This window comes from Panthera pardus, unplaced genomic scaffold (genome assembly GCF_024362965.1).
Source record: "Panthera pardus isolate Hobbes unplaced genomic scaffold, ASM2436296v1 HiC_scaffold_10, whole genome shotgun sequence".
Taxonomy (NCBI): domain Eukaryota; kingdom Metazoa; phylum Chordata; class Mammalia; order Carnivora; family Felidae; genus Panthera; species Panthera pardus.
In genome coordinates this window covers 102,405,319-102,433,110 of record NW_026526655.1, presented here as the reverse complement: position 1 = coordinate 102,433,110, position 27,792 = coordinate 102,405,319, and the positions used below count along the sequence as shown (strand labels likewise).

General features: G+C 45.9%; 1 protein-coding gene across 2 annotated transcripts in view; it reads left to right on the top strand.

The window, feature by feature from the left end:
• The first annotated feature begins 414 nt into the window (after positions 1-414).
• SCTR (secretin receptor) overlaps positions 415-27,792 on the top strand; it is a 78,149-nt gene continuing 50,771 nt past the window's right edge. The window contains exons 1-2 of one of the 2 annotated variants that reach the window (XR_002085822.2): positions 415-713; positions 23,441-23,561. Coding sequence is in view for 1 of the 2 variants with exons in the window: in XM_019469352.2 (XP_019324897.1) it covers positions 654-713; positions 23,441-23,561 (181 nt within the window). In the remaining variant the exon portion in view is untranslated. The remainder of the gene's footprint in view (positions 714-23,440; positions 23,562-27,792) is intronic. The other variant, XM_019469352.2, reaches the window with a different exon arrangement.

The following is a 27,792-nucleotide window of genomic DNA, read 5'->3' as shown; positions in this document are numbered from 1 at the left end:
CACCCGCTGTGCTATACCCACAGAGCACAGGCACAACCTTCTTCGTCCCCTAAGGTGGGTCTCGTTAGCCCTGAGACTCAACGAGGTGGCAGCAAGGTTGCGGCAGGGCTGCCCCAGAACTTCGAGAACTTCGAGAATGCTCTTTCCGGACTCGGGGGTGCTGCAGCGTGGAAGGCTAAGCCAGCATGCCCTCTCCCGGTCTCCTCCGCCCCCGCCCCGGGCTGAGCTTGCGGGAGCCGGCTGCAGCCCCCACCCCCGCCTCCTCCCCTGAAGCCCCCCCCCCCCCCGCCTCCTCCTCTGTAACCTCCGCCCCCCCCCCCCCCGCCTCCTCCCCTGCAGCCCCCCCCCTCCCCCTCCCGCCTCCTCCCCAGCAGGCCCGCGCGCCGGCTCCCTGCCAGTCGCGGCCGGGTGGAGGAGCGCGGGCGGGCGGCGCAGCGTCCTTATCAATGGGCTGGGCGGCTTAGCGCGCTGCCACCTCTTCCGAGGAGAAGCAGTCCCGGGGCTCGCCGCGGCTTAGGTGGCCCTGCCATGGCTCCTCCGGCCGCGGCTGCAGGCCGGGGCGCGGGACCCTGCGGAGGGCGTTGAGCCCCCGGGCCGGGGGTGCGCACAGGTGCGCGGCCGTCGAGGCGCCCACGGGGAGAGCGCGGGGCACCATGCGTCCCCGCCCGCTGCTGTTGCCGTTGCTGCTGCTGTTCGCCTGCGCTGCGCACACCGTGAGTACCGTGCCTCTCCGCGGATACCCTGCGTGGCGGGCGTGGAGGGGCGCAGATCTTCCTCGATGGAGTGGGAACTCTAACACCCTGTCCCCAGCAAGGATCATCCCTGTCAGCTCCTCTCTCTATAGCCTTCTCTCCCAGGATAAAAACAGCAAGTGAGTCGGGCCAAGGCAGCTGTAAGATAAACCCCCTCGGCCCCCCAAGCCACCCCTTCCTCCAGGCTGCACTTCGACGGAAACTGGAGGCGCCCTGGCGGCGCCTAATGTATTCTGGGCACCCTCCATCCATAGTTCATTGGAACCTTACAATCGGCTGATATTGTCACCCTCGCTTTAGGGTCTAGGGAACCGAGGCTCTCGGAGGCCAAAAATCTTGCCCCAGGAAAAGGCGATTGGAACCCACATCCGTCTGCCCCAAAGCCTTGACATTTACACACACACACACACACACACACACACACACACACACACGCATGCACGCACACGCACACAGGACTGCAGAAGGGAAAAACCTCAAAAAGCTCTGGCTGGAGCTTCCGGCTCTGTGGTGGGAGCATTCACAGCTCCCTCCCTCTCCTGTGGGATTTGGCTCCCTAAAGTCTGCACGTCTGGAGAGTTCTGGGAGTAGCAGTCTCCGCAAACCCGGTCCAGGGAGGAGCTGGAAAAGAAAAGAGAAAGGCAGAGTGGGTGGCTTGTTTTCCTTTCCCACAGAAACTCCTGGGAATCCGGGGTCTCTCCCACTGGGATTTGCGAATGAGAGAGTGGCCGTATTCAGACAGGCTGGATGGAAGGAATAGGGAAGGGGTGTAGATTCCAGAACCACTTCTTCCTCCCAGCATTACCAACTGGCCCTCAAGGCCTCTGTGCCAAGAAACTCCCCAGGAAAAGTGCTTGGGGACCCAATTCTGAGTCTCCAGTCTGTGTCCTGGGCAAGTCCTTCCTGGTATCCAACGACCTTGCCTTCGGTAGTCCTCTCCTGTTTGACTGTAAGAAAAACCTTTGCTTCCAAAGCTGATGGGAGTGTTGATGCTCAGGAGATGCCCCCATCTTTCTGGCAGCTCCGTGACATTCCAGCAGCAGTAAGTTTGGAAGGGTGGAATTTGGGACTTTCGTTCCCATCTCCCGTGTAACCGCGGAGCCTCTTCTCATCAGTGGCAGTGCTGGTACTGGAATATGCTAGAACAACAGTACCCACTCATTAATCTGAATTCCCAGTTTGAGGAAATGCCACCTGGGACACTGGGGACAATTCAAAGCCTCTAGGTATGTTGTTATAAAGAGCCCAGGGATGGGAGAGGCAACAGCTTCCTCCTTGTGACCTTTCCCACCTCCTTCTTAAGTATTTGCAGTAACCCTGAGGTTGTCAGAAGAAATCAACAGGTGTCTGGGCTTCAGGACCGAGGGTTAACTTTTTCATCTCAAAGGGAACCCTAGGGTATGTCAAGAATAAGCAGTGGGGGAAATGAGTCTTCAGTGTGCCTTGGAAGGCTGCTTCCTTATGCTCTGGTCCAATTCCCTTATGGTACAGATGAGCAAACTGAGACCCACAGAGAAAAGAGACCTGCCCCAAATCTGCAAGTTAGTGGTGGAGCTGGGACTAGAACCCAGATCTCTTGATTCTCACTCATCCAGGGCCCTCTCCCTTATGTCGTCTTAAATGTCCTTTTCATACACTCATGTACCGCCTTGTATTATAAGATGGTTTCCTGTGTGCAAGTCTTGGTCCTCCGGGTGTTTTCTGGGCTTATCCAGACCTGAGGTCTCATACTTCTTGGCAAGAACTCCTTTAATAAATAAGAATGGAGCTGACCTACTTTGGTTGGAGTATTTCCCAGGCTTTGAAACCCTGCTTACCTTCTGTTTTTTTTTTTACTCTGAGTGGTCAGACATTTGATTTAGACATTTAAGGGCATTCAAACAATTTTTTTTATTCATTTGCCCCTCCCCCTTGAGGGAGATCATAGGCCTCTTCCTAATGGGCATTAATAGGCCAAATTGTTGATTGTCACTCCCCACCCCAGTCCCTCACCTTGCCATACAGGGAGGTGTCAGGGGGATCCCTTGCAAATAGAAACCAGAAAGTGATGATGGTTGAAGGGGCCAGTGTTCTGAGACCTCCATAGGACATGTGGGCCACACTCCCCTTTGCTATCCCAGGCCCCGTGTATCTCATGAGGGCTTTTACCCAGAATGATATTGTCATTATTTACTAGAGCATCTGTCCTCCTCCTCCCCAATAAACACACCCTGAGATTTCTTTCTATTCACTCTCTGTCCGTAGAGCCACCCCAGTGTAAGGAGGAGCCCAATGAGTCTGTGTTGGTTGAGTGAATGGGTGAATGAATGAAGGAGTGAAAGAATGAAACAGTGATACCCAAAAGGAGTGTCGTAAGCTGTGGCGCTTTCCTATTAGCAGCGAGTAAGAAACAATGACACCCTGAGGACAATTGTTGCTTAGAAAATTGTGCATAAGCGTGTCAAGCAAATAAAAAATAGCCCTTCAAGGTCCGGTTTTTTAATCCGTGGCATCTGGCAAGCTGCCAACTTGATAACCTTAGTGAGTTAAAATCAAGTGAGGTTTCTTGACACCCCTAATCCCGGATACTAAAGCTGAGTTTTCGGCGAGGGGTGCCAGGAAGGGGGCTATGCCCTCCCTCAGCATGGAGGAAGCGAAAGGGTGGGAATAATGGAGACATGATGGAGAGAGGGGAGCCCCCCAATTCTTTGTTGTGGGGGGCTGGCCTGTGCCTCGTATGCTATCTAGCACCATCCCTGGCCTTTACCCACTAGAAGCCAGGAGCATCTCCAAGTTGTGCCAACAGAAAAATCTTTCCAGACACTGCCCAGTGTCCCCTGGGAGGCTGAGAGGGCAGAACTGCCTGCGGTCGAGAACCACTGCCTTGAAGGTTGTCCTGTTTCCGGGGAAACGCGTTAGCGGAACTACCAACAGGTGTTCATCGCGTGTTGGATTCGGGGCAGTGGGTTTGGTGACAGGGAACGTGGGCCGAAGACAGAACAAGTGTACCTGATGAAAACCCACTTCCCGACAAGACTTGCACCGAGACTGGACTTGATCTTCTCCAGCCTCCCTCCCACTTTCCCTCCTGTCTCCATCCCGTCTCCGTTGATGGCTCAGAAACAGAAGTCTTGGCACACGGTGTTCCTGCATCCACAGGCTGACAAGCTCTGTGGCAAGCCGGGGAGCAGACTTGTAGGAAGGCCTGCAAGGGTCCCCTGAGGGGTCTGGCTATTGATAACTCCTCAGAGGAGGGTCCCTGGGATTTTCTATGTACCTGAAAAATCACTTTCTCATTTTCTGGGGAAATATTTATGGATTTCTTTTGAAATCTTTACTCTAAAATTAACGTGAATGACGATGGTGATAACGGTTTGCCTTTTTTGAGCACGTACTTCACACCGGATACTCGGCCAAGTCCTCGCCAGCACGATCCAATGTCATTCCCACATCAACAATTGGAGCCTTTGGGGCCCCCGGGTGTCTTGGTCGGTTGATCGTTGGACTCTTGTGTCCAGCTCAGGTCATGATCTCATGGTTCGTGCATCAGAGCCCCACATCTGGCTCTGTGCTGACCCTATGGAGCCTGCTTGGGATTTTCTCTCTCTCCCTGCCCTTCTCCTGTTCATGCTCTTGCTTGTTCTCTCTCTCTCTCTCCAAATAAACTTAAAAAAAAAAAACAAAAACGATCATAACCTTCATTGTGCAGAGGCAGAAACAGAGGCTCAGAAAGAGGTGAAGCCATTTGTCAGGGTCGCCTAGCCAGACGTGATGTGAAGACCCAGCCCAGGGATTCCTAACCAGCACAGGCATCTGGTCCCAGAAAGAGGCCTGCACTGGTTTCTGGTGCCCAAGGGGCTGTCATAAAATTCTCTCCCAAGCCTATAAATGACATTAATTTCAGTTTTATCTTTTCGTGTTATAAAACATAAAACAAATATTGAATTACACACAGCATTTTATTGAGGCGGGTAGAGATGAGCTTGGGGTCACAAAATCAATCAAACAGGAGGTACACTTCTCAAACTGGTTAGGGGGGTTCCTTCAAGAGATTGCGTATAAGAAGGGGAGGAGCAGAGAAAGAGAGAGAATCCCAAGCAGGCCCCCCAGTGCCAGCGCGAGCCCGAGGCTGAGCTTAAACCTAGAGATCATGACCTGAGTCAAAACCAAAAGTCAGCCGCATAGCTGAGCCATCCAGGCACCCCTAGGAGGCTGCTTCTCTTAGCTTTGACATCACCTTTCTGCATTCCCATGGAGCCCACCTCCCTCCACCCTGTCCCCCAAATCTCTGGCCTATGACTTCCTTCATGCCATGGGAGGGCTCAGCTCTCTTCCTGGCACCCCTCGCTGAAAGATCAGACTTCGTAACCAGAGTGAGAGTTCCCCGCCACAGTGGGACCCCCAATGTCCCTGATTTGCTCCTTGCTTCCCTGCCCTTAGCAAGCTGAGGTTCCTCACCGCTGACCTTCACTGGGGCGTTGGGACAGCCTGCAGCCCGAGGTAAAACCCACAACACTCAGATCCTATCGACTTGCTTACATTATAAACAGAGGGCTGCTGAGCATTCATGTGGACTCCAGAAAATAATAATACCTGGGGCCCAGCCTCAGCATTCTGTGTCTGACCAATTCCAGAGGGCATTTGGGGAAGGGACACTCCTGCTTGGCCATGTCCTGCAGTCCCAACCCACCATACTGCCAGGGTTTCCAAGGTTTCCAATCTTCTCCAGAATCCCCACATGTCCAACATCAGTCCCTCCCCTGTGGGCTCTCCATGATGTCCATGGGTCATCTCATGTTCCTGACGTTACCAACCTCTTTCATGTTCAATGGACAGGCTTGCTTCCTATTTCCTGAAAGTCAGAGAATGAACTTACTCTGACCAACACCTTGCCCTCATAGACGTGACTAAATTGTCTGCCGCTCCCCACCCCTGCCCCGTCCCCTTCCCTCCCATCTGTCTCAGTCATCTTGGGCTGCCATAACAAATTACCACAGATTGGGTGGCTCAACCAACAGAAATTTATTTTCTCATGGTTCTGGAGCTGGATGTCCCAGATGAAGGGCTGGTAGGGCTGGGTTCTGGTGAGACCTCTCTTCCTGCTCTGTCCTCATCTGAGTGGGTACAGAGAGACAGAGTGAGATCTCTGGTTTCTCTTCTTGTAAGGACACTAATCCTATCAGATCAGGGTTTCACTGTTATGACCTTAACCTTAATTACCTCCCTATAGGCTCTATCTACAAATATAGCCACAATGAGGGATGGGGTTTCAACATATGAATTTGGGGGGGACACATTCGGTCCATAGCACCATCCGAGTGGAAAAGAGGCTCTCCTGCTGCCTGTGTGGCCAGTCCCTGCCCCTGTGCTCCCAATCCTCCCACCCCAATCCATGGGGACCCCAATCCATCCTGAGATTACACAGTGAAGTCACTGTGCCCAGTCTTTACCGTCTTCCTCTTACCTGGCTGTCCCCATCAGCTGGTCAACTTGCCATGGTCTGTCCACCTGGTAAAGAGCCCTCCCTCTGCACTCTGGGCCTTCTAGCCACAGGTCCACTTCTGCCCCCTGATGGCCAGTTACTTGGAAGAAGCATTCATGATGCCTCCCCTTCCACTGATTTCTCAGCCCACTGTAGCCTGCTCGTCCATCACCGCCCCCCCCCCCCCCCCAACTGACATCAGTCTCTTCATTTTGTGTGGCCTTCATTTTGCTGTCTTCACTACACGCTTTTCGGCCCTGGTCCTACCTAGGGTGACCGCATGATTTAGGAGAGAGAAGGAAAGTTGTAAATAATGATGAGACAGCAGGCATACACCCAAGTGTCCTGGGCAAAGTGGGCATGGGACCCTGGCCTCTCAGAGGCCTCTGGTGTGGGAACCTCCCTCCTCTCCACTCGCCCTTCTGCTCTTCACAGGCTCCTGGTTCCCATCCTGGGCCCCTTGCTGCCACTTTTGGTCCCCTATGATCTGGCCGCTGCCTTCACTGTGTCCTTTAGCTGTCGGCCTCTCTGGACCCTCTTGGACCATGAACTTCAAGAGCAGGAACTGTGTCCCATTCACCTTTGCGTCTCCAGTGATGAATCAATTGCTGTCCATAAAGTAGGTGCCCAGTGAATATTTGATGAAATTTTGCATTTTGAACTGGTTGTACGATAATAAGTTTCCTCTTCTTAGTTCTCATTGTATAAACTCGACTAGTATTGTATCTCCTTTTACTTGAAAAAATTGAAAAAAATTCTTTCCAGTCTCAAGTTGGCAGGCAAGTAACTGTATCGTAAAGTGTGTACGCAGAGTGATGCTGAGTTTCTTCACCTTCTTCAGAATTCTACAGAGTTTTAGTTTATCTCCTCCCACATTTTACCTTTTCAGATTCAAGAGTCCAGAGTTAAACTAACAGAACTCTCGCTTGATATCTTTCCTCCCTTATTTTGCTTAGTTATTCTCTCTCTCTGCAGACTGGATTTTGCTCTCGCTTTCTGAAGGATAGAATATGGTTGCCCCATAATTTTCAAGATTACATGCTTTAGGAGTGGGAGAGGTTGACCTTGATCCCCCTCCCTATACCAAATATCCAAGAGAGGAAAGTGCATTGTCCCAAACTGGGTTAAATTTCCTCTAATAGTCTGATCATTGAGATGGGACCTCACAGCATATCTCAGGATGAAGAGATCTTCCCAGGGAGGAGTTGTTGGCTAATAGGTTGAGCAGACACCTCAAAATATGTCTACCATCGGAGCAAATCCCCCTAAGAAACGGACAGTGGAAACTCTTCACAATCATCAAGCCACAGGTATGAACTTATATACTGTAGTGGGCCAGCCATGATTAACTACTAAGTGACATTCAAAGAGTGATACTTGTATAGAGACATTACTAGGTACATAGTCTTAGAACGTTTACAATGCAAGTGACTTTCTAAAAAGAAATTACCGTAGGTTATACCCAACGAAGCCGAAACTGGATCTAAAATATGAGATACAGGGGAGCCTGGCTGGCTCAGTTGGTAGCACATGTGGCCTTTGATCTCAAGGTCGTTAGTTCAAGCCCCACATTGGGAGGCTAGTTTTAAAAAATTAAAAATAGGGGCACCTGGGTGGCTTCGTCGGTTAAGCATCTGACTTCAGCTCAGGTCATGATCTTGAGGTTCGTGAGTTCAAGCCCCATGTCAGGTTCTGTGCTGACAGCTCAGAGCCTGGAGCCTGCTTCCGATTCTGTGTCTCCCTCTCTCTCTGCCCCTCTCCCGCTCACTCTCTGTCTTTCTCTGTCTCTCAAAAAAACAAATAAATGTTAAAAATTTTTTAAATTTTATTTTTTAAACTTACATGCAAATTAGCATATAGTGCAACAATGATTTCAGAAGTAGATTCCTTACTGCCCCTTACCCATTTAGCCCATCCAGTAACTCCTCCCACAATCCCTCCAGTAACCCTCTGTTTATTCTCTATATTTAAGAATCTTTTATGTTTTGTCCCCCTCCCTGTTTTTATATTATTTTTGCTTCCCTTCCATTATGTTCATCTGTGCTGTGTCATAAAGTCCCCATATGAATGAAGTCATAGGATATTTGTCTTTCTCTGACTAATTTCACTTAACATAATACCCTCCAGTTCCATACACGTCGTTGCAAATGGCAAGATTTCATTCTTTTTGATTGTTGACTAATATTCCATTATATATATATATATATATATATATATATATATATATATACCATATGTTCTTTATCCATTCATCCATCGATGGACATTTGGACTCTTTCAATACTTTGGCTATTGTCGATAGTGCTGCTATAAACATTGGGGTGCATGTGCCCCTTCGAAACAACACACATGTATCCCTTGGATAAATGCCTAGTAGTGCAATTGCTGGGTCCTGGGTAGTTCTATTTTTAGTTTTTTGAGGAACCTCTACACTGTTTTCCAGAGTGGCTGTACCAGTTTGCATTCCCACCAGCAATGCAAAAGAGAGCCTCTCTTTCTGCATTCTCGCCAATATCTGTTGTTGCCTGAGTCGTTAATGTGAGCCATTCTGACAGGTGTAAGGTGGTATCTCATTGTGGTTTTGATGTGTATTTCCCTGATAATGAGTGATGTTGAACATTTTTTCATGTGTCAGTTGGCCATCTGGATGTCTTCTTTGGAGAAGTGTCTATTCATGTCTTTTGCCCGTTTAGTCACTGGATTGTTTATTTTTTGGGTGTTGAGTTTGATAAGTTCTTTATAGATATTGGATACTAACCCTTTATCTGGTATGTCATTTGCAAATATCTTGTCCCATTCTGTCGGTTGCCTTTTAGTTTTGCTGATTGTTTCCTTTGCTGTGCAGAAGCTTTTTATTTTGATGAGCTCCCAATAGTTCACTTTTGCTTTTGTTTCCCTTGCCTCTGGAGACATGTTGAGTAAGAAGTTGCTGTGGCCAAGATCAAAGATGTTTTTGCCTGCTTCCTCTTCGAGGATTTTGATGGCTTCCTGTAAAAAAATTTTTTTAATTAAAAATAAAATAAAATAAAGTAAAATAAAATATGGGATACAAAAAAGTGGAGTTTACAAAGGACAGCAATGGGCAGATCAGTTCCACAGTTCTGAAAAAGAGAGGATTTAGTCCGGAAAGTCTAAGGACTCCTTGAAGTCAGTTCCAAAGAGGTTCATAGACAATATTCCACAGAGCTGCTCTATTCAGAACCTTGGAGTGCAACTATGCTATGTAATTGACAAGGTGAAGGCTTATGGATTTTGTGATCAACAAGAAAAAAGAAAGTTGACTTAAAATTCTAGGAAAAGACAAAGGTATATGAAACATTTTGCAGTCTAAATATTTAAAAAGGCAAAGTTTTGACATGATTACGCCAATATTTTTAAAACTCCAGATGTAAAGATGGGCTGAACTCAAAGTCTGAAACTGAAGAGGAAAGTAATGTAATGTGTGTTTCTGTTTGGTTAATTAAAATAACAAAGGGGTGGCTGGGTGGCCCAGTAGATTAAGCCTCCCCTCCTAATCTTGTCTGGGTTTAGGTCAGGATCTCACCATTCCTGGGACTGAGCCCTCTCCTACCCTCCCCTTCACCACAGCATGGAGCCTGCTTGGGATTCTCTCTCTCTCTCTCTCTCTCTCTCAAAATAAATAAATACATTTAAAAAATAATAAAAATTTAAAAAAGTACAATTTGGTAATTTTTTTTTCTGATAATCTCTTACTGAATTTATGGGGAATACATATTTTTAAAGGTGCTTAGTTCTGAGGTGCTATTTGGTTTTTTAAAAGTGTTTATTTATTTTTGAGAGAGAGCATGAGCAGGGGATGGGCAGGGAGAGAAGGGGACAGAGGATCCGAAGTAGGCTCTGTGCTGACAGCAGTGAGCCTGATGCAGGGCTCAAACCCAAAAACCTTGAGATCATGAACTAAGCCCAAGTGGGAGGCTTAATGGACCAAGCCACCCAGGCGCCCCCTGAGGTGCTGGGTTTTTTTAAAAATTTTTTTTTTAACGTTTATTTATTTTTGAGACAGAGAGAGACAAAGCATGAACGGGGGAGGGTCAGAGAGAGAGGGAGACACAGAATCCGAAACAGGCTCCAGGCTCTGAGCTGTCAGCACAGAGCCCGACGCGGGGCTCGAACTCACGGACTGTGAGATCATGACCTGAGCCGAAGTTGGCTGCTCAACCGACTGAGCCACCCAGGCGCCCCCTGAAGTGCTGTTTTTACTACCAAACAGCATCCCATTCTTGGCACCAACTATTTTGGTATTTTCTGCTCAAAACATTTCACTGATGACACTAAATATATGGTTTTTTTTTCCCCTCACATTGACAATCAATTCCCCAACTCTCCAGATACCAGCTGGGTGTTCTAAAATTCAATTCAGTTCTGACTCTAAGCACCTGGAATTAGCACAGACCCTACAGGTTGAGGACAGTCCACAAGATGGTTTCTACTTCAGACGCCAGTCCCAAGCCTGGGCCAAGTGCACTTCTGACCAACCAGCTGTACTTTGGGCGCTCCCGTGACCTCCTCCTTGGAATCGATCATTTGCTAGAAGGGCTCCCAGGACTCAGGAAAGCACTTTACTTACCATTACTGGTTTATTATAAAAGGTACAATACAGGGACAGCCAAGTGGAAGAAATGCAGAAAGCAAGGAAGGGACACGTGGAGCTCCCAGCATCTTCATGTATTCACCCACCAGGAAGCTCCAAACCCTGTTATATAGGGTATTTACAGGCTTAAAAAAAAAAGTTCATTTATTTATTCTTGAGAGAGAGAGAGAGAGAGAGAGAGCAAGCAGGGGAGGGGCAGAGAGAGAGGGAGACAGAGGATCCAAAGCAGGCTCCTCATGGTCAGGAGAGAGCCCCACGCAGGGTTCGAACTCACAAACTGCCAGATCATGACCTGAACTGAAGTCAGATGTTTAATCGACTGAGCCACCCAGGCGCCCCTACAGAGGAATCATAGGCATGATTGTTGAAATCACTGGCCATTGGTGATTAACTCAATCTCTACCCTGTCTTTCATCTCCTGTGGCCAGAAGGGCAGCCGGAAGTGCCAGTCTCTAACCACCTGAAGTGGTTATCTCTGCTGAAGTTATCTGCGCACCCCCCCCCCCCCCCCAGCCACCGATCATCTCATCAGCATTTACAAAGTCACTCATCACTTCGGAGATTTGCAGGGTCTTGGAAGCTCTTGTATTAGAAGAGTCAGACCAAATATTATAACAAAAAATGCTTCTCTCACCCTACTGCTCCGGAAACTACAAGCGTTTTAGGAGCACTCTGCCAGGAGCCAAGGATGAACACCAAATGTATATTTCTGTTATATCACAATGTTACATGAGGACATCCAGTTTAAAATGGCAGATTATCCGCAAGTGTTTATCTGCTCTTCACTTGGGAGCATCCTTAAAATGATAGTAAAGGAATCACAAAGGTATAAGCCCACAAAGTCAAAGAGAACAATATAAGACAACAATGAAGCAGAGATTTCAAGAAATCTTCAGGAATGAAACAATGGTAGCAGTCTGGGAAAAATAACAATCTACATCCCTGCACCGGGTGGAGGGGGATTGATGACAAACTGATCGGCCTGCATCGCCCTGGAAAGTCTCCAAGCGTGGAGGAGAAACATAAATCCTGACTGGGGGGACCCTCTCAGCCTGATTATTATTATTATTATTTTTATACCAAAGGCCACAAACAGTTCAGGCCCACAGTGGTTCCAAGGACCTCTTTAGGGCCTCAAGTGTAACTGTGGCATTGATTGCAGCACAGGGAATATAGCCAATGGTATTGTGACAGTGTGGTATGGGGACAGAGAGTATCTACACTTGTGGCGACCATAGCAATAAGGTACAGGCTTGTGGAATCATTATATTGTGCACCTGAAACTAATGTAATAGTATATGTCAACCATACTTCAATTGCACACACATATATATGTACCTACATATATATATGTAGGTACACACACACACACACACACACACACACACACACACACACAGATACATATGTATGTATGTAGATATGGCATTGAGGAAGGCCTCCAGTGTGAAAGCAAACAAACAGGAGAAAGGAACTTAGAGAAAATGTCGTCCATGCAGAGAGGAGGAAAAGATCACGTGACTACAATTAATATCCTGATATACAGTTCTTAACAAGGATACCAATTTCAAGAAGAGGGAGTGTGGGAAAGAGGGTGCTGGAGAAATGGAATCACCAGAGAGTAGGAAAGGCTGCCTGGAAAGTAATTGTATGATGAGGACAAAACATTTATTAGGAAACTCAACAGCACATCAGGGTGCCTGGGTGCCTCAGTCGGCTGAGCGGCCAACTCTTGATTTCTGCTCAGGTCATGATCCCAGGGTTGTGAGATGAAGCCCTGAGTCAGGCTCTGTGCTGAGTGTGGAGTCTGCTTAAGATTCTCTCTCTCTTTCTCTCTCTCTGTCCCTCTCCCCCACTCATGCTCTCTTTCTCTCCCTCTCTCAAATTAAAAAAAAAAAAGCATATGACACAACGGTAGAAGAGTCAAGAAAGGTGAAAAGATTAGAGGGTCCATCCACGTTGCCCATTATTCAAATAATATGAGTTCTAGGAAGACAGAATAGAGAAGATGAAGGGAGGAAATAATAAAATAAACCACATAACATTTAAAAAATTCCAACACAAAGAACACAAATCTTCAGATAGAAATGGCCCCTGAGTCTCTTAACCAATGAATTAAAAAAGGACCATTTCCTCAAGGAATTTAAAAGCGACTAAAAACAGAAAAATCTGAAATATTTCTACAGAGAAGAGAAAAGTCACATACAAAAGGTTTGGGAGCACAGTTGGGTATCTTGTCAATACAGGAAGAGAGAAGGAGAAATGCCTTCAAGATCTGGAACGAAATTTATTTTCAACCTAGAATTCTCTGCCCAAATTATTCATTTGATAATTAATCAAACTAATAAAAGCTTCTTCACTCCTGCAAAGATTTCAAAGTTTATCTCCTACTTACACTTTCTTAGGCGGCAACTTCTGCAAAACGAGGAAGTGAAGCAAGGAAAAAGATGGGGAATCTACGAAATCAAAGTCTAGCCAGAAAAGTTGGGGGGAGGGTACCCCAAGCCACAGCCAGGCATGAGGCCCAGGTTGACACAAGAGGAACGAGGACCGGCAGAGAAGTCTCTGGAGGTAAGACAAGTACAACCGTTGATAGATGTCCCACGGAGCTGTTGGAGGACTTAAAAAAATGAGCCATATGTACAGAGAACGCTAATCAAATGAAAAAACAAGGTAATAATTGACCTCAGGAAAAACAAAATGTACGAGAAGAGACATAATCATTTTACATGGCTAGACTCAGCAGTGGACGATACTTCAGAGTCAAAAGAAAACGTTATAAATACACACCATTCATTTCACTAAAAATTAAATCAGCAGAAGTATATGTAATATATGGGGGAAAGAAGTATATGTAAGGAGATTTAAAAACATCTACATCTTTGTCTTCCATAACAGAGTTTTGGATAATGTCTCAGATTAACAAACCAAGAACTAGTAGTATAAGAACATAATTTTAAAATATGGAGGGGCGCCTGGCTGTCTCTGTTCATGGAGCATGGTCTCGGGGTTATGGGTTTGAGCCCCACGTTGGGTGTAGAGATTACTTAAAAATAAAATCTTGAAAAAATATGGAGATAAAAAGGAAAATAAACAGCTAAAAAGAGTTGAAAATGATTGCCTCCGGAAAGCAGGTAAAGGTTAGAGAAGGGAACTGCTGTTTTTCATGATAATTTCTTTGGCACTAGTACAAGTAAAAGAGGAAAAAAAAAGCATGTACAAACACAAACTCAATTTTTTTACAACTGTTTAAGGGTACTTTTTAAGGACTAATAGTTCTGGTTTTGAGGAAAGTTTTAGCAATTCTCTAGTCTTCATTTGCTGTTTCTCCTGTGAATTTTGAGTAAAATTATATTTAATAAGTATACAGAAATATATGAATAAATATACTAATTTTCAGCTACTAATGGCTACTAATTTTCCGCCCCCCCCCCCCCCCCCCCAGCTTTTCTGGGTTAATTTAGATGGTCAGGGGGCTTGTGTCCCATTTATTCTCCCTCTGATGCCTCTACCAGCTGGTTCCTCCATTGAACACACTCTTCTCAGCCACTCCCAGATACCCGAAGGGCCCCTTTTCTTCTCTACTTGTCACCATCGGGGGCCATGGGCTTAGTCCTTTCAGCAGAATGCTTTTGCTGTCTTTAGCGGGCATGCCACCACAACCCAAAATTATTTTGGCTTATTAAGTTTTATTGGAAGGATCGAGGGTGAAAGAACTGTGGAATGAGCCACTTCACACCCATCAGGGTGACTGTTATGAAAACAAAACACAAATAGGGGCGCCTGGCCGACTCAGTCAGTAGAGCATGCAACTCTTGATCTCAGGGTCCTGCGTTCGAGCCCCACATTGGGGGTAGAGCTTACTTCAAAAAAAAAAAAAATACAGTGGATAAAAAACAAAACAAAACAAGGGTTGATGAGGATAGGGAGAAAATGGAACCCCTGTGCTTTGCTGTGGGAATGCAAAATGGTGCAGCTACTATGGAAACCATTTGGTGGCTCCTAAAAAAGTAAACATAGAATTACCATATGATTCAGCAATTCTGTCTCTGGGGATACACTCAAAAGAATCAAAAGCAGTGATTCAAAGAGATATTTGCACACCCATGTTCATAGCAGCATTATTTATAATAGCTAAGTGGTCGTAGCAACCCAAACACCATCCATCAACAGATGAATGGAAGAACAAAATGTAGTGTCTATACACAATGGAATATCATTCAGCTAAAATGGAATGAAATTCCAATAGATTCTACAATGTGGATGAGCCTTGAAAACATACTAAGTGAAATAAGCCAGGTATGAAAGAACAAATATATGATTCTACTTACATGAAATACCTACAATAGGCAAATTTGTAGAGTCAGAAAGTAGACTAGAAGTCACCAGAGGCTAGGGAAGGAGGGAAGTGGGTAGTTACTGTTCAATGGGTATGGAGTTTCTGTTGCAATGCTGAAAAAAATTCTGGAAATGGATAGTGATGATGGTTGCACACCATTGTAAAGTACATTATAAATGTACTTAATGCCACTGACTTGTACACTTAAACATGGTTAAAGTAGTAAATTTCATGCTATGTATATATCACTACAATTTAAAAAAAGGGTCAGTCGGTTAAGTGTTCAGGTCTTTTTTAAAAAAATATATTTAATGTTTATTTTTGAGAGAGAGAGAGAGAGAGAGAGAGCAGGGTAAGGGCAGAGAGAAGGGGACAGAGGATCTGAAGCAGGCTCTGTGCTGACAGAGATCTCAACACGGGGCTGGAACTCATGAAGCATGAGATCATGACCTGAGCCAAAGTCAAACTCTTAACCAACTGAGCCACCCAGGTTCCCCCATTAAACATCCCCCATTAAACAAAGTCTTGATCTCAGGGTTGTGAGTTCAAGCCCCACGTTGGGCTCTGCAATGGGCATGAAGCTTACCTTAAAAAAAAAAAAAAAAAAAAAAAAAAAAATATATATATATATATATATATATATAAAGCTAAACTGTCCTCTGATTATTATTCTTAAAAAAATTTTTTTTAACTTTATTCATTTTTGAGAGACAGAGACAGAGCATGAGCAGGGGAGGAACAGAGAGAGAGGGAGACATAGAATCCGAAGCAGGCTCCAGGCTCTGAGCGGTCAGCACAGAGCCCGATGCGGGGGGGCTCGAACTCACCAACTGCGAGATCATGACCTGAGCCGAAGTCAAACGCTCAACTGGCTGAGCCACCCGGGTGCCCCGTGATTATTATTCTTTCTATAGTCCAGGGTAAAACTGCCAAGGAAGTTGAACTTTTCTTGGAGAGATGTTCCCAGGATAGGTGTTCTGTCATTTCTAACCTTGCTCCATTGCTCTCAAGAGTCCACTCTGTGGGAGTACTCCTTTCTTTAACCCCACAGTGCAAATCGCCACCCATTTGGTAGAAACTTCAACTCCCTAAATCATGCACCTTGGTGCTGCCTCAGAATCTCTTTCCTACCGTGTGTCAGGCATAACAGTCACAAAAAAAGCTCAGGGATATTCAGCAATAAGGCTTTATTTCTCTCATGGTGTTCGCAAGTCAACTAGGGTTTGATTGATCCAGGCTGGGCTCAGCTGGCTTGGCTCCAGTCCCTGGGTTGGGTACAGGTCTGCTGCACGACCTGCAAGATACCCCAGGTGGCAGAAATGCAAGAGAGCAAGCACAGCTGTGCAAACATATTTTGAGCCTCTCTTCCTATCAGATCTATCTAATATACCAGTGACCAGTCACATGGCTAGGCCCAAGGAAGGAAGTATACTCCACCCACCTTGAGCTCATATGTATAAACTCCTATACGGAATTGGGACTGATAATTCTGACTACGATATGCCTCTTTCCCTGTCCTTGGCAGTAAATCTCCTAAGTCTGTTACGAGTTACGTTGTCAACGTTAACACCGAAAGGATGCTGTGAAGTGTGGAAATTCACAAGTGCAGTCCCCCATGGGTTTTGTCCTCTGAATCTGGCAACATAGTCAAGCCTGAAGCATTGCCCTCATCCCCACGATTGAATATGGCTCATCACCGTATCCACGCATGAAAGGGGGAAGCATGTCCCTTTCCTTTTATGGGCACGAGATTGCGCTTGCACACGTGTCTTTTGCTCTACTCCATTGCTAGAACCTAGTCATGTGGGTGCACTTTAGTTGCAGGGAAGCTGGAAACTCTAGTCTCCAGATGGGCAACCATATGCCCAGTTAAATTCTGATTGCAGCAGAGGAAGAGTAATTATTAAAGAGACAAAGATCAGTCTCTGCCAGAGAGGTTGCAACTGGAGGTAGGAATGGGAACAGAGCCACGGAATTAAGTATCTACCTTCCTCTATATATTTACATATTTTTAAAAGTGTATTTATTTTGAGAGAGAGGGGGGCGGGGAGAGAGAGAGAGAGAGAGAGAGAATCCTGAGCAGGCTCTGTCCTGTCAGCACAGAGCCCCGATGTGGGGCTTGATCCCACAAACCTTGAGATCATGACCTGAGCCAAAACGAGGAGTTAGATGCTTAACCGACTGAGCCACCCAGGGGCCCCTACAATGTAAACTTTTGCCTCTGAGAGAATTGTAGACTGTAAGAAATAATGCGGAAAGATCCCCCGCATAGCCTTTTGTCAGTTTCTCCCATTGATAAAATCTTTCAAAACTATAGATAGTACAACATTACATTGATGCAGTCAAGGTACAGAATATTTTTGTTACCCCAAGAATCTTTCATGGTGCTCTGTTACAGTCACAGCCACTTCCTTCCCACTCCCGTCCCTTCGTTAATTCCTGACCACTAATTTGCTCTCTCTTTCTATAATTTTGTCATGTCAAGAGTTCATACAAATAGAATCATATGGTATGTAACCTTTTGGGATTGGCTTTTTTCACTCCGCATACTTCTCTGAAGATTCATCTCCTTTTTATTTTTTTAAATGTTTATTTATTTATTTGTTTTTGAGAGAGAGAGAGAGAGAGAGAGCACACAGGAGAGGGGCAGAGAAAGAGGGAGACAGGAGACAGAATCTCAAGCAGTCTCCTCTGCACTGTCTTCGCAGAGCCAGATGTGGGGCTCGAACCCATGAACAGCGAGATCATAACCCGAGCTGAAATCAAGAGTTGGATGCTTAACTGACTGAGCCACCCAGGCAGCCTTAGTTTATTCCTCTTTATTGCTGAGTGGAATTCCGTAGTATAGATGTGCAGTGATCTGTGTAATCATTCACCCATTGGATAAAAACCTCTATAAAGATTCGCGTATTTGTTCTTGCATGAATGTAAATTTTCATTTCCCTGAGATAAATTGCTGGATCACGTAAAAGCTGCATGTTTAGCTTATGTAAAACACTGCCAACCTGTTTCCCAGAATGGCTACACCATCTTACATTCCCACCAGCAACGTATGAGTGACCTAGTTTCTCCACGACCTCACCAGCATTTGTGGTTACTAGTTTTTGTATTTTAACCATTCTGATAGAGTATAGTGATAACACATTGTGGTTTCAATTTGTGTTCACTTAATAGCTAATAATTTTGGAAACCATTTCATGTGCTCATTTGGCATCTGTATATCTTCTGTGAAACGTCTCCTCGTGTCTTTTGCCTATGTTGTAATGATATTGTTTGTTTACTGTTGAGATTTGAAGGGTCTTTATGCATTCTAGGTATTAGTCCTTTCTTGAATATGTGAATGCAAATATTTTCTCCCAGTCTGTAGTTTGTCTTTTCATCTGCTTAACATGAAGTAAAAGGCTTTAAAATTTTTTAAGTTTATTTATTTATTTTGAGAGAGACAAAGAGAACCCATGCACTTGCAAGCAGGAGGAGGGGAGAGAGAGAGAGAGAGAGAGAGAGAGAGAGAGAGAGAGAGAGAGAGGGAATCCCAAGCAGGCTCCGCACTGTCAGCACAGAGCCTCATACGGGGCTCGAACTCACAAACCGTGAGATCATGACCTGAGCCAAAACCAAGTGTCAGACGCTTCACTGACCAAGCCACCCAGGTGCTCCTTTTAAATTTTTATGAAGTCCACTTTACCCGATTTTCCTTCTATGGATTGTGCTTTTGTTGTCACATGTAACCCTGGAAGTCTGTTCATGCTTTGTTTTGTTTTTATTTTTTAATTTATTTTTTAGGGGCATTTGGGTGGCTCAGTCGATTAAGCATCCGACTTCAGCTCGGGTCATGATCTCATGGGTTCGTGAGTTCAAGCCCCGCATGGGGCTGTCTGTTATCAGCATGGAGCCCTCTTCGGATCCTCTACCCCCTCTCTCTGCCCCTCCCCAGCTCGCTCTTTCTCTCTCTCAAAATATATAAATAAACTTTAACAGAAAGTAATTTATTTTTTAAGGATTATTTTACCGTTTCAATTTCACTTTTTATTTTCATAAGTAGGCTCCATGCCCAATGTGCGGCTTGAACTCATGACCTCAGGGTCAAGAGTCGCATGCTCCACTGACTGAGCCAGTCAGGCCCTCCAAAGTCTGTGCCTTTTTATTTTCAGTTTAATTTTTCTCTCTGTTGAGCCCTCCCACTGAGCTTTTCTACTTCAGTTATGGTCTCTTTCAGTTCTAACTTCTACATTTGATTGCTTTATATCTTTCATTTCTTTGCTGAAACTTTCCTCTTTTTGCCGAGGTCTATATTTCTACAGTTGTTCCAAGTGTGCCTGTAATTGCTCACGGAAGCATTTTTATGATGGCTGCTTTACAACCTTTGTCAAATCATCGCAGGTCCCTGTCACCTCAGTGTTGGCATCTATTTTTTTTATTATTATTTATTTATTTTTGAGAGAGAAAGAGAGAGAGAGAGAGAGAGAGAGTGCCCAAGCTGGGGAAGGGCAAAGAGAGAGAGGGACACAGAGCATCTGAAGCAGGCTCCAGGCCCCAAGCCATCAGTGAAGAGCCTGACTCAGAGCTCAAACTCATGAACCATGAGATCGTGTTCTGAGCCCAAGTCGGACGCTTAACCGACTGAGCCACTCAGGTGCCCCTAGTGTTGGCATCTGTTGATCATTTTTCATTCAGTTTGGTGTCAACCTTAACGTGATGAGTGATCTTTGATTGAAAGCGGGACATTTCGGGGGCACCTGGATGGCTCAGTTCGTGGAGCGTCGGACTCTTGATTTTTGTCTCAGGCTGTGATCTCGTGGTTCGTGGGATCAAGCCCCACATCAGGCTCTGTGCTGACAGTGCGGAGCCTGCTTAGGATTCTCTCTCTCCTTCTCTCTCTGCCCCTCCCCTGCTTGTGCTCTCTCTCTCAAAATAAATGAACCTTAAAAAGATTAAAAAAAAAAAGAAGAAGAAAGTGGGGCATTTTCTATGCCGTAGGGCTCTGGGTCTTACTTAAACCTCTTTGTGGGCTTTTTCTGATGAGGAAGGGGGTGGATGCTCCCTCATTTCTTCCAGGTGCAAATAGAAGTCCAGCTTCCCCACTCTGCCTGATTTGACACTGACAGAGGAGGAAGGGTCCCCCTTACTGATGAGTGAGGGGTGGGACTATGAGCTCCCCACATGGTCTCATAACACTACAGTGGGGGCTCCCGTCACACTGGTGATGGTGAAAATGCCGAGTGTCTGCCAGGCCTCCTTGTGTTTAGAGAACCTTCCTTTAGCCACTCTTTTAGGGGAGGATGCCGACAATGTGTTCTTTGAGTTTTCCTTCCCTGAGAATGTCTTGACTTCCCTTTCATTCCTGGAGGTCTCTTTTGCCGAGTATAGGATTCTGGGTGGGCAGTTCTCCTGCAGCACCTGGGACACCATCCCGGTGGGGAGATGAAGGGGACCTCCTTCCTTCTGGGCTGGGGGGAGAGTCCAGTCTCCGCTGGCATCACGGGCTGGGGGGACTGTGTTACCGCACAGCAGGGATGAACGCGCCAGCTCCTTGCTTGGCCGTCTGAGACACCGGCCTGGCAGGGAGACTGGGGCCCTGCGTCACAGGCTGGGGAAGGTGGAGGTCCTGGCTCTCCAGCTGACCACAGGCTTTTCTGTGGTGTTTGGCTGGAGTGGGCAGTTATCGCTTATACATTTTCTGTCTTGCTAGACTTCCTCTTTCCTGGCCCTTGGCTAGAGCGAGCAGGCTTTTGTTGGGGCTTTTTCCTCTGCATCCGGCTGCATTTCCTTATTGCTGACTTCTTCAGCTCCAGGAATGGGGTATATGGGGTGAAAAGAAACCTGACAGAACTCACCACTTCCTTGGGTCATGAGGTCTTTAGCCACTTTGCCTTCTCTCCACCTTCCAGAATCTTCTAATGCTTCTTTTGTATATAACGTCCAGGGTTTCTTGTACTTCGCGGGAGCAATAGGAAAAACGTACATGTGCTACATCTTCCAGAAGCCCATCCCTTTGTTTTCCGTTATACTTAAAGCTGTCGCAGAATCCTTCTATATAAAGCTTTTGCCACGTACGGGGTGGATTCTCAGAAGTAAAGTCAGTCGGCCAAAGGGTCTGGACATTTTTGTGACACTTATGATATGCTTACATATATACACTTAAAAGATTGTACCCGTTCACACTCCCTCCTGCAGCCTCACCTTTTAAGAGTAATGTTAGCTTCAAAGTGGCACCGAACAGACTGTGTGCCTACTTGAGACCTTTGGCGAACTAATGGCAGCCTGCCAACCTGCAGGTGGATTTTTCCACTCAAGCTCATCTACCGCCTCCGCCGAAAAGCCAGAGGGTGGTGGTGATGATGGGCTTCCGCGAGGACCCGGAGAGAACGCCACAGGGAGACAAGGGCACGAGTATGCGGGGCTGCGTGCCAGTTCTCCTGACAGTGACTATATTCTTAGGGAATGTTTTAACATAAGTGTCTAAATATAAGTCATCACAAGCAAGGTGATGAAGTCATGTGTTGTATGGTCAGGAATGAGATGGAAACTTAGGGGTGATGAACGGGGAAGGAATGAATTTTAAGTGTATTTATTTTGAGAGAGAGAGCGCGCGCGCAGGGGAGGGGCAGAGAGAGAGAGAGAGAGAGAGAGAGAGAGAGGGAATCCCAAGCAGTCTCTGTGCTGTCAGCACAGAGCCCGATGCACGGCTCAGACTCGCAACCTGTGAGATCATGACCCGAGCCGAAACTAAGTCTCGGACACTCAAGTGACTGAGCCACCCAGGTGCCCCACATAATATGATTTTAGTGCTGGGCAGACACAGATGGTCCTGCAACAGCTCTGTTGTGGCTGACTGTGGGCTCCGTGCCAGGGGGGGTGATGTGTGTGTTTCATGGGGATCACGGATCCAGTCACGTATCGTCAGGGAGTAGCTGGAAGAGAGCAGCTGCTGACAGCTGATAGGTGCTTTCTGACTGCATTAGTGAAGGGTCATGAGATGTGGAAGACCCAAATTAACAGAGAGATCGTCAGATTATTTATGTTTGCGTTTGGAATCGTTTGAATACAGTGCTACCTTAGGTGCCCTTCTCTGGCCCAGAGCTTTTGTTTATTTGGGCCATTTTGGAGCATGGCCTTGTCACCGGGGACTTCTCCCCCTGTTCCATTATGTTGACATTTCCATCCACAAAGCATTTAGTGCAGGGGTGACAAGAGGGTTTAAGACTTGGTCCTTGACCTCTTGGAAGGCCGGTTTCTGAAATTCGGAACCTTGGGTATAGGACCTTGGTCACATGCCCTAACTACTATGGGCCTCAGTTTCCTTTTCTGTGTCTCTTTATGGGGTTATTTTGATGCTTAAGTAAGTTAATGTATGCGAAAAGACTCTAATATTAAAATTCCATACTCTGTAGGGGTGCCTGGGTGGCTCAGTCGGTTAAGCGTCCGACTCTTCGTTTTGGCTCAGGTCATGATCTCACGGTTCATGAGTTCGAGCCCCACATCGGGCTCTGTGCTGACCACATGGAGTCTGCCTGGGATTCTCTCTCTCCCTCTCTCTCTGCCCCTCCTCCGCTCTGTCTCTCAAAAGAAACAAACAAACTTTAAAAAATTTATAAAAAAAATTCCCTACTCTGTAAAAAGTAAAATAAGGGTTCAATTCATTGGTGTTTTGAGTTGTTCCTTCCTTCCTTCCTTCCTTCCTTCCTTCCTTCCTTCCTTCCCTCACTCACATATTTATCAAGTGTCAGGCACAAATGGAAGAATGGAGCCATGCTCTGGAAATCTACTCTAGGAAGAGCTAGGAAGCCAGGACTGTGTGCCAGTCCTTCTTGTCCAACACATCCCTCCGTCAGTGTTTGCCTGGGGTGGATATATGCTCTCGTCTGGGGAACAGGGAGATGGTTGAATGTAGGTTTCAAAGACCCTTGAATCAAAACTTAACTTGCCAAGCCTGAGAAATGAATACTGTTGGAATAAACGAAGTCCTGCAGACTAATAGTCAGGTGCCCAGAAAGTAAGGAACTCACCGGGCTCGGGTGTCCTTGTAAACTCAAGGGCAAGATTTGCAGGGGACAAGCTACAGATGGTTCGAGCATCCTGGCCGTCCCAGAATTCAGTGGCCTGAATTCTCTCCCAGGAGTGGCTGCCTCTACCTCACCGTGAAGAGCTCCCTGCTGGATTTTGCCCTCCTCAGTTTGAATCCTCACTGTCTAGCCCCACTCGTGCTCACAGAAAGTCTCTTTGTGGTACAGTGGAGTTAGTGGCACGGATGTGCATTCTTGGTTTTGGACTTGCAGGTGGGCGCCCTCCCCCGACTGTGTGATGTGCTCCAGGTGCTTCGGGAGGAACGGGACCAGTGCCTGCAGGAACTCTCCAAAGAGAAGCCGGGAGACCCGGGTGTGGAGCAGCCGGCCCCAGGTATGTGGCCTACTTTAGTCCACTCTTGGACATGCATTGTGGCCAAACCCACTGCGGTACGGGAGGCGGGGCCAGCTTGGGGACACAGGGGACGGGACTGGCTGTATTCATTCAGACAATCAGCTGGGGGGAAGGGTCGGGAGTGATCCTGGTGAGCGGTTGACTCACACCCAAGAAGCCACATCAACACCACTCACCGTTTCTCTGGGCTTGTGGATACGGCCTGTGTTTTCATTCCACCAACTTCTGCATCATGACTTCACCAAGGGAAGAGTTTGGTGAGAATTACAAGTCAAGGAAGTGTGCCTCTTACCCATTCTTTCGCCTCCTCTGACAAGTTTGTTGTGTGTGGTAGTCAGAGAGGCAGAGAGGGGTCAGAAAAACCTGGGGTCCAAAGTTGGCTCACACTCGCTGGCTGTGCAACCATGGACAAGTTATTTAACCTTCTGAGCCTTGGTTTCTTGATCTATACAATGGAGGTGATAATGTCTACTTTGGATTATGATGATAAATGAGATAAAGTATGTTAAATACTAGTGATTCTTAAATATTATTAATGTTGGGGCGCCTGGGTGGCTCAGTCGGTTAAGCGTCTGACTTCAGCCCAGGTCACGATCTCGCGGTCCGTGAGTTCGAGCCCCGCGTCGGGCTGTGGGCTGATGGCTCGGAGCCTGGAGCCTGTTTCCGATTCTGTGTCTCCCTCTCTCTGCCCCTCCCCCGTTCATGCTCTGTCTCTCTCTGTCCCAAAAATAAATAAAAAACATTGAAAAAAAAATTAAAAAAAAAAAAAAAAAGAAAAGAATCCATTATAGGTCTTCAAACAAACAGACTTGTACGTGCATATTCATAGCACAACTAGTCTCAATGGCCAAGAGGCAGAAACAATCCAAGCGTCCATGGACTGATGAATGGAGAAAAAAATGTGGTGTATACACACAATGGAACATTATTGAGTCTTAAAAAGAAATGATGGGTTGATACATGCTACAGCATGGATGCATCTTGAAAACAAGTTAAGTGAAGAAAGCCAGTTACAGAAGACCATGGATTGTATGATTCCATTTATATGAAATGTCCAGATCGGGCAATCCATACAGGCAGAAATTAGATTAGTAGTTGCCTGGGGCCAAGGGGAGGGAGAATGGGGAGTAACTGCTGAGCAGTTCCCTTTTGGTGGTGGTGAAAATATCTTAGATCTAGATAGAGGTGATGGTTGCATGATACTATGAATGAGTTAAACACCACTGAATTGTACCACTTTAGAATGGATAATGGTTAATTTTATGTTATATGAATTTTTAATTTATTTATTTTTTTAAGTTTATTTATTTTGAGGGAGAGAGAGTGCCAGCAGGAGAGGGGCAGAGAGAGAAGGAGAGAGAGGATCCAAAGCAGGCTCCACACTGTCGGAGTGGAGCCCAATGTGGGGCTTGAACTCACGAACTACGAGATCATGACCTGAGGCGAAATCAAGCGTCAGACACTTAAGCGACTGAGCCATCCAGGCACTCCGAGGGTTGTATGAATTTTCAAATGTACTTTATTTTTTAGAGCAATTCACTGCAAAATTGAAAAGAAAGTGCAGAGTTCCCATACACTCTCTGCTCCCCACTCAAACACACAACCTCTTCCCCCATTAACATCCTGTACCAGAGTGATACACTTGTTATAATCGTTGAACCTGCATTGACACGACATTATCACCCAAAGCCCATAGTTCACATGAGGATTCACTCTTGGTGTACATTCTGTGGGTCTTGACAAATGTATGACATGTGTCCACCATTATAGTATTTTCTGTGCCCTAAAAATGCTCTGTGCTCCACCTATCCGTCCCTTTCTCTCCCCTAACCCTTAGCAATCACTGATCTTTTTATTGTCTCCATACTTTTGCCTTTTCTAGAACATTGTACAGGTGGAATCCTACAGTAGTATGTAGCCTTTTCAGATTGGCTTCCTTCATTTAGCCGTATGCATTTAAGTTTTTCTCCGCTTCTTTTCATGTCTTGATAGCATGTTTCTTCTTTTTTTTTTTTAATTTTTTTTTTAACATTTATTTATTTTTGAGACAGACAGAGACAGAGCATGAATGGGGGAGGGGCAGAGAGAGAGGGAGACACAGAATCTGAAGCAGGCTCCAGGCTCTGAGCCATCAGCCCAGAGCCCGACACGGGGCTCGAACTCACGGACCGCGAGATCGTGACCTGAGCTGAAGTCGGCCGCTTAACCGACTGAGCCACCCAGGCGCCCTGCACGTTTCTTCTTAAAGTAGAGTAATATTCCATTGTCTGGATGTAGCACAGTTTACCCATTCACTTACTGGAGGACATCTTGGTCACTTCCGCATTTCGATAGTTGTAAATAAAGCTGCTGGGTGTGGACACAAGTTCTCAACTCGTTTGGATAAATACCGAAGAGCTTGATTGCTGGCTCATGTGGTAAGAGTACGTTCAGTTTTGTGAGAAACTGCCGAACCATCTTCCAAAGTGGCAGTGTGGTTCTGCGTTCTGCGAGCAATGAAGGAGAGTTCCTGTTGCTCCACATCCTTGCCAGCTTTTGGTGTTGTCAGTGTTTCTTTGTTATCTTTTTCTTTTTAATTGTGGTAAAATACATATAACATAAGATTTACTGTCGTAATCAGTTTTAAATTTAAAACATCTAAACTTGGGGCGCCTGGGTGGCTCAGTCGGTTAAGCGTCCAACGTCAGCTCAGGTCACGATCTCGCGGTCCGCGGGTTTGAGCCCCGCGTTGGGCTCTGGGCTGATGGCTCAGAGCCTGGAGCCTGCTTCAGATTCTGTGTCTCCCTCTCTCTCTGCCCCTCCCCCGTTCATGCTGTGTCTCTCTCTGTCTCAAAAATAAATAAACGTTAAAAAAAATAATAATAAAAAAAATAAAACATCTAAACTTTAGTGGAAAACACGTAACATGAAATTTACCATCTGTACCATTTCTAAAGGTACAGTTGGGGTGGTGTTGAGTACATTCACCGTGTTGGGCATCCAGTCTCCAAAACGGTTCATCCCGCAAAACTGAAACTCTATACTCATTAGAACAACAACTTCCTTCCTCTCCCTTCCCTCAGCCCCTGACGGCCCCCATTCTACTTTCTGTTTCTATGAATTTGACTACTCTAGGTACCGCACGTAAGTGGAATCATACAGCGTTTGTCTTCTGGCAATTGGTTTATTGCACTTAGCATCATGTCCTCAAGATTCATCAAGGTTGTAGCCTATAGCAGAATTTCCACGTTTAGGGAATCCATTCATTCCTGAAAGGACACCGGACTTGCTTCCATCTTTTATCTGTGGTGAATAATGCTACTCTGAACATGAGTGTGCACGTATCTCTCTCTTCAAGTTTCTGCCTTCCATTCTTTTGGGTGTATACCCACAAGTGAAATTGCAGGATTGTGTGGTAATTCTATTTTTCATTGTTCCTGGGTCCCATATACCGTGTTTTTCCATAGTAGCCATACTGTTTCACATTCTTACCAGCAGCACACAGGAGTTCCAATTTCTCCACATCTTCACCAACACTTGTTACTTGGTTGTTTTGGGTTTTTTTTAGTAATTTTTTTTAATGTTTATTTATTTTTGAGAGAGAGACAGAATGTGAGCAGGGGAGGGGCAGAGAGAGAGGGAGACACAGAAGCAGGCTCCAGGCTCTGAGCTGTTAACACAGAGCCTGATGCAGGGCTTGAACCCACGGACCGTGAGATCATAACCTGAGCTGAAGTTGGATGCTTAACTGACTGAGCCACCCAGGCGCCCCGTTACTTGGCTGTTTTTTGATGATAGCCATCCTAATGGATGTGAGGTGATATCTCATTGTGGTTTTGATCCGCATTTCCCTAACAATTAGTGATGTTGAGCATCTTTTTATGTGCTGGTTGGCCTTTTGTGTATATTCTTTGAAGAAATGTTTATTTCAGTCCTTTGCCCATTTAAAAATACGGTTGTTGTTGTTTTTTGCCAGGGAATTATAGGAGTTCTTTATATATTCTGGATCTTACCCCCTTATCGGATATATGATTTGTAAATAATCTCTCCCGTCGTGTAGGATGCCTTTTCATTCTGTTGTTTGCGTCCTTTGATGCACAGAAGTTTTTACGTTTGATATAGTTCGCTGCATCTAGTTTTTACTTTTGTTGCCTATGTTTTTGATGTCATATCCAACAAATGATTGCTAAATTTAATCTCAGGAAGCTTTTCCCATATGTTTTATCCTAAG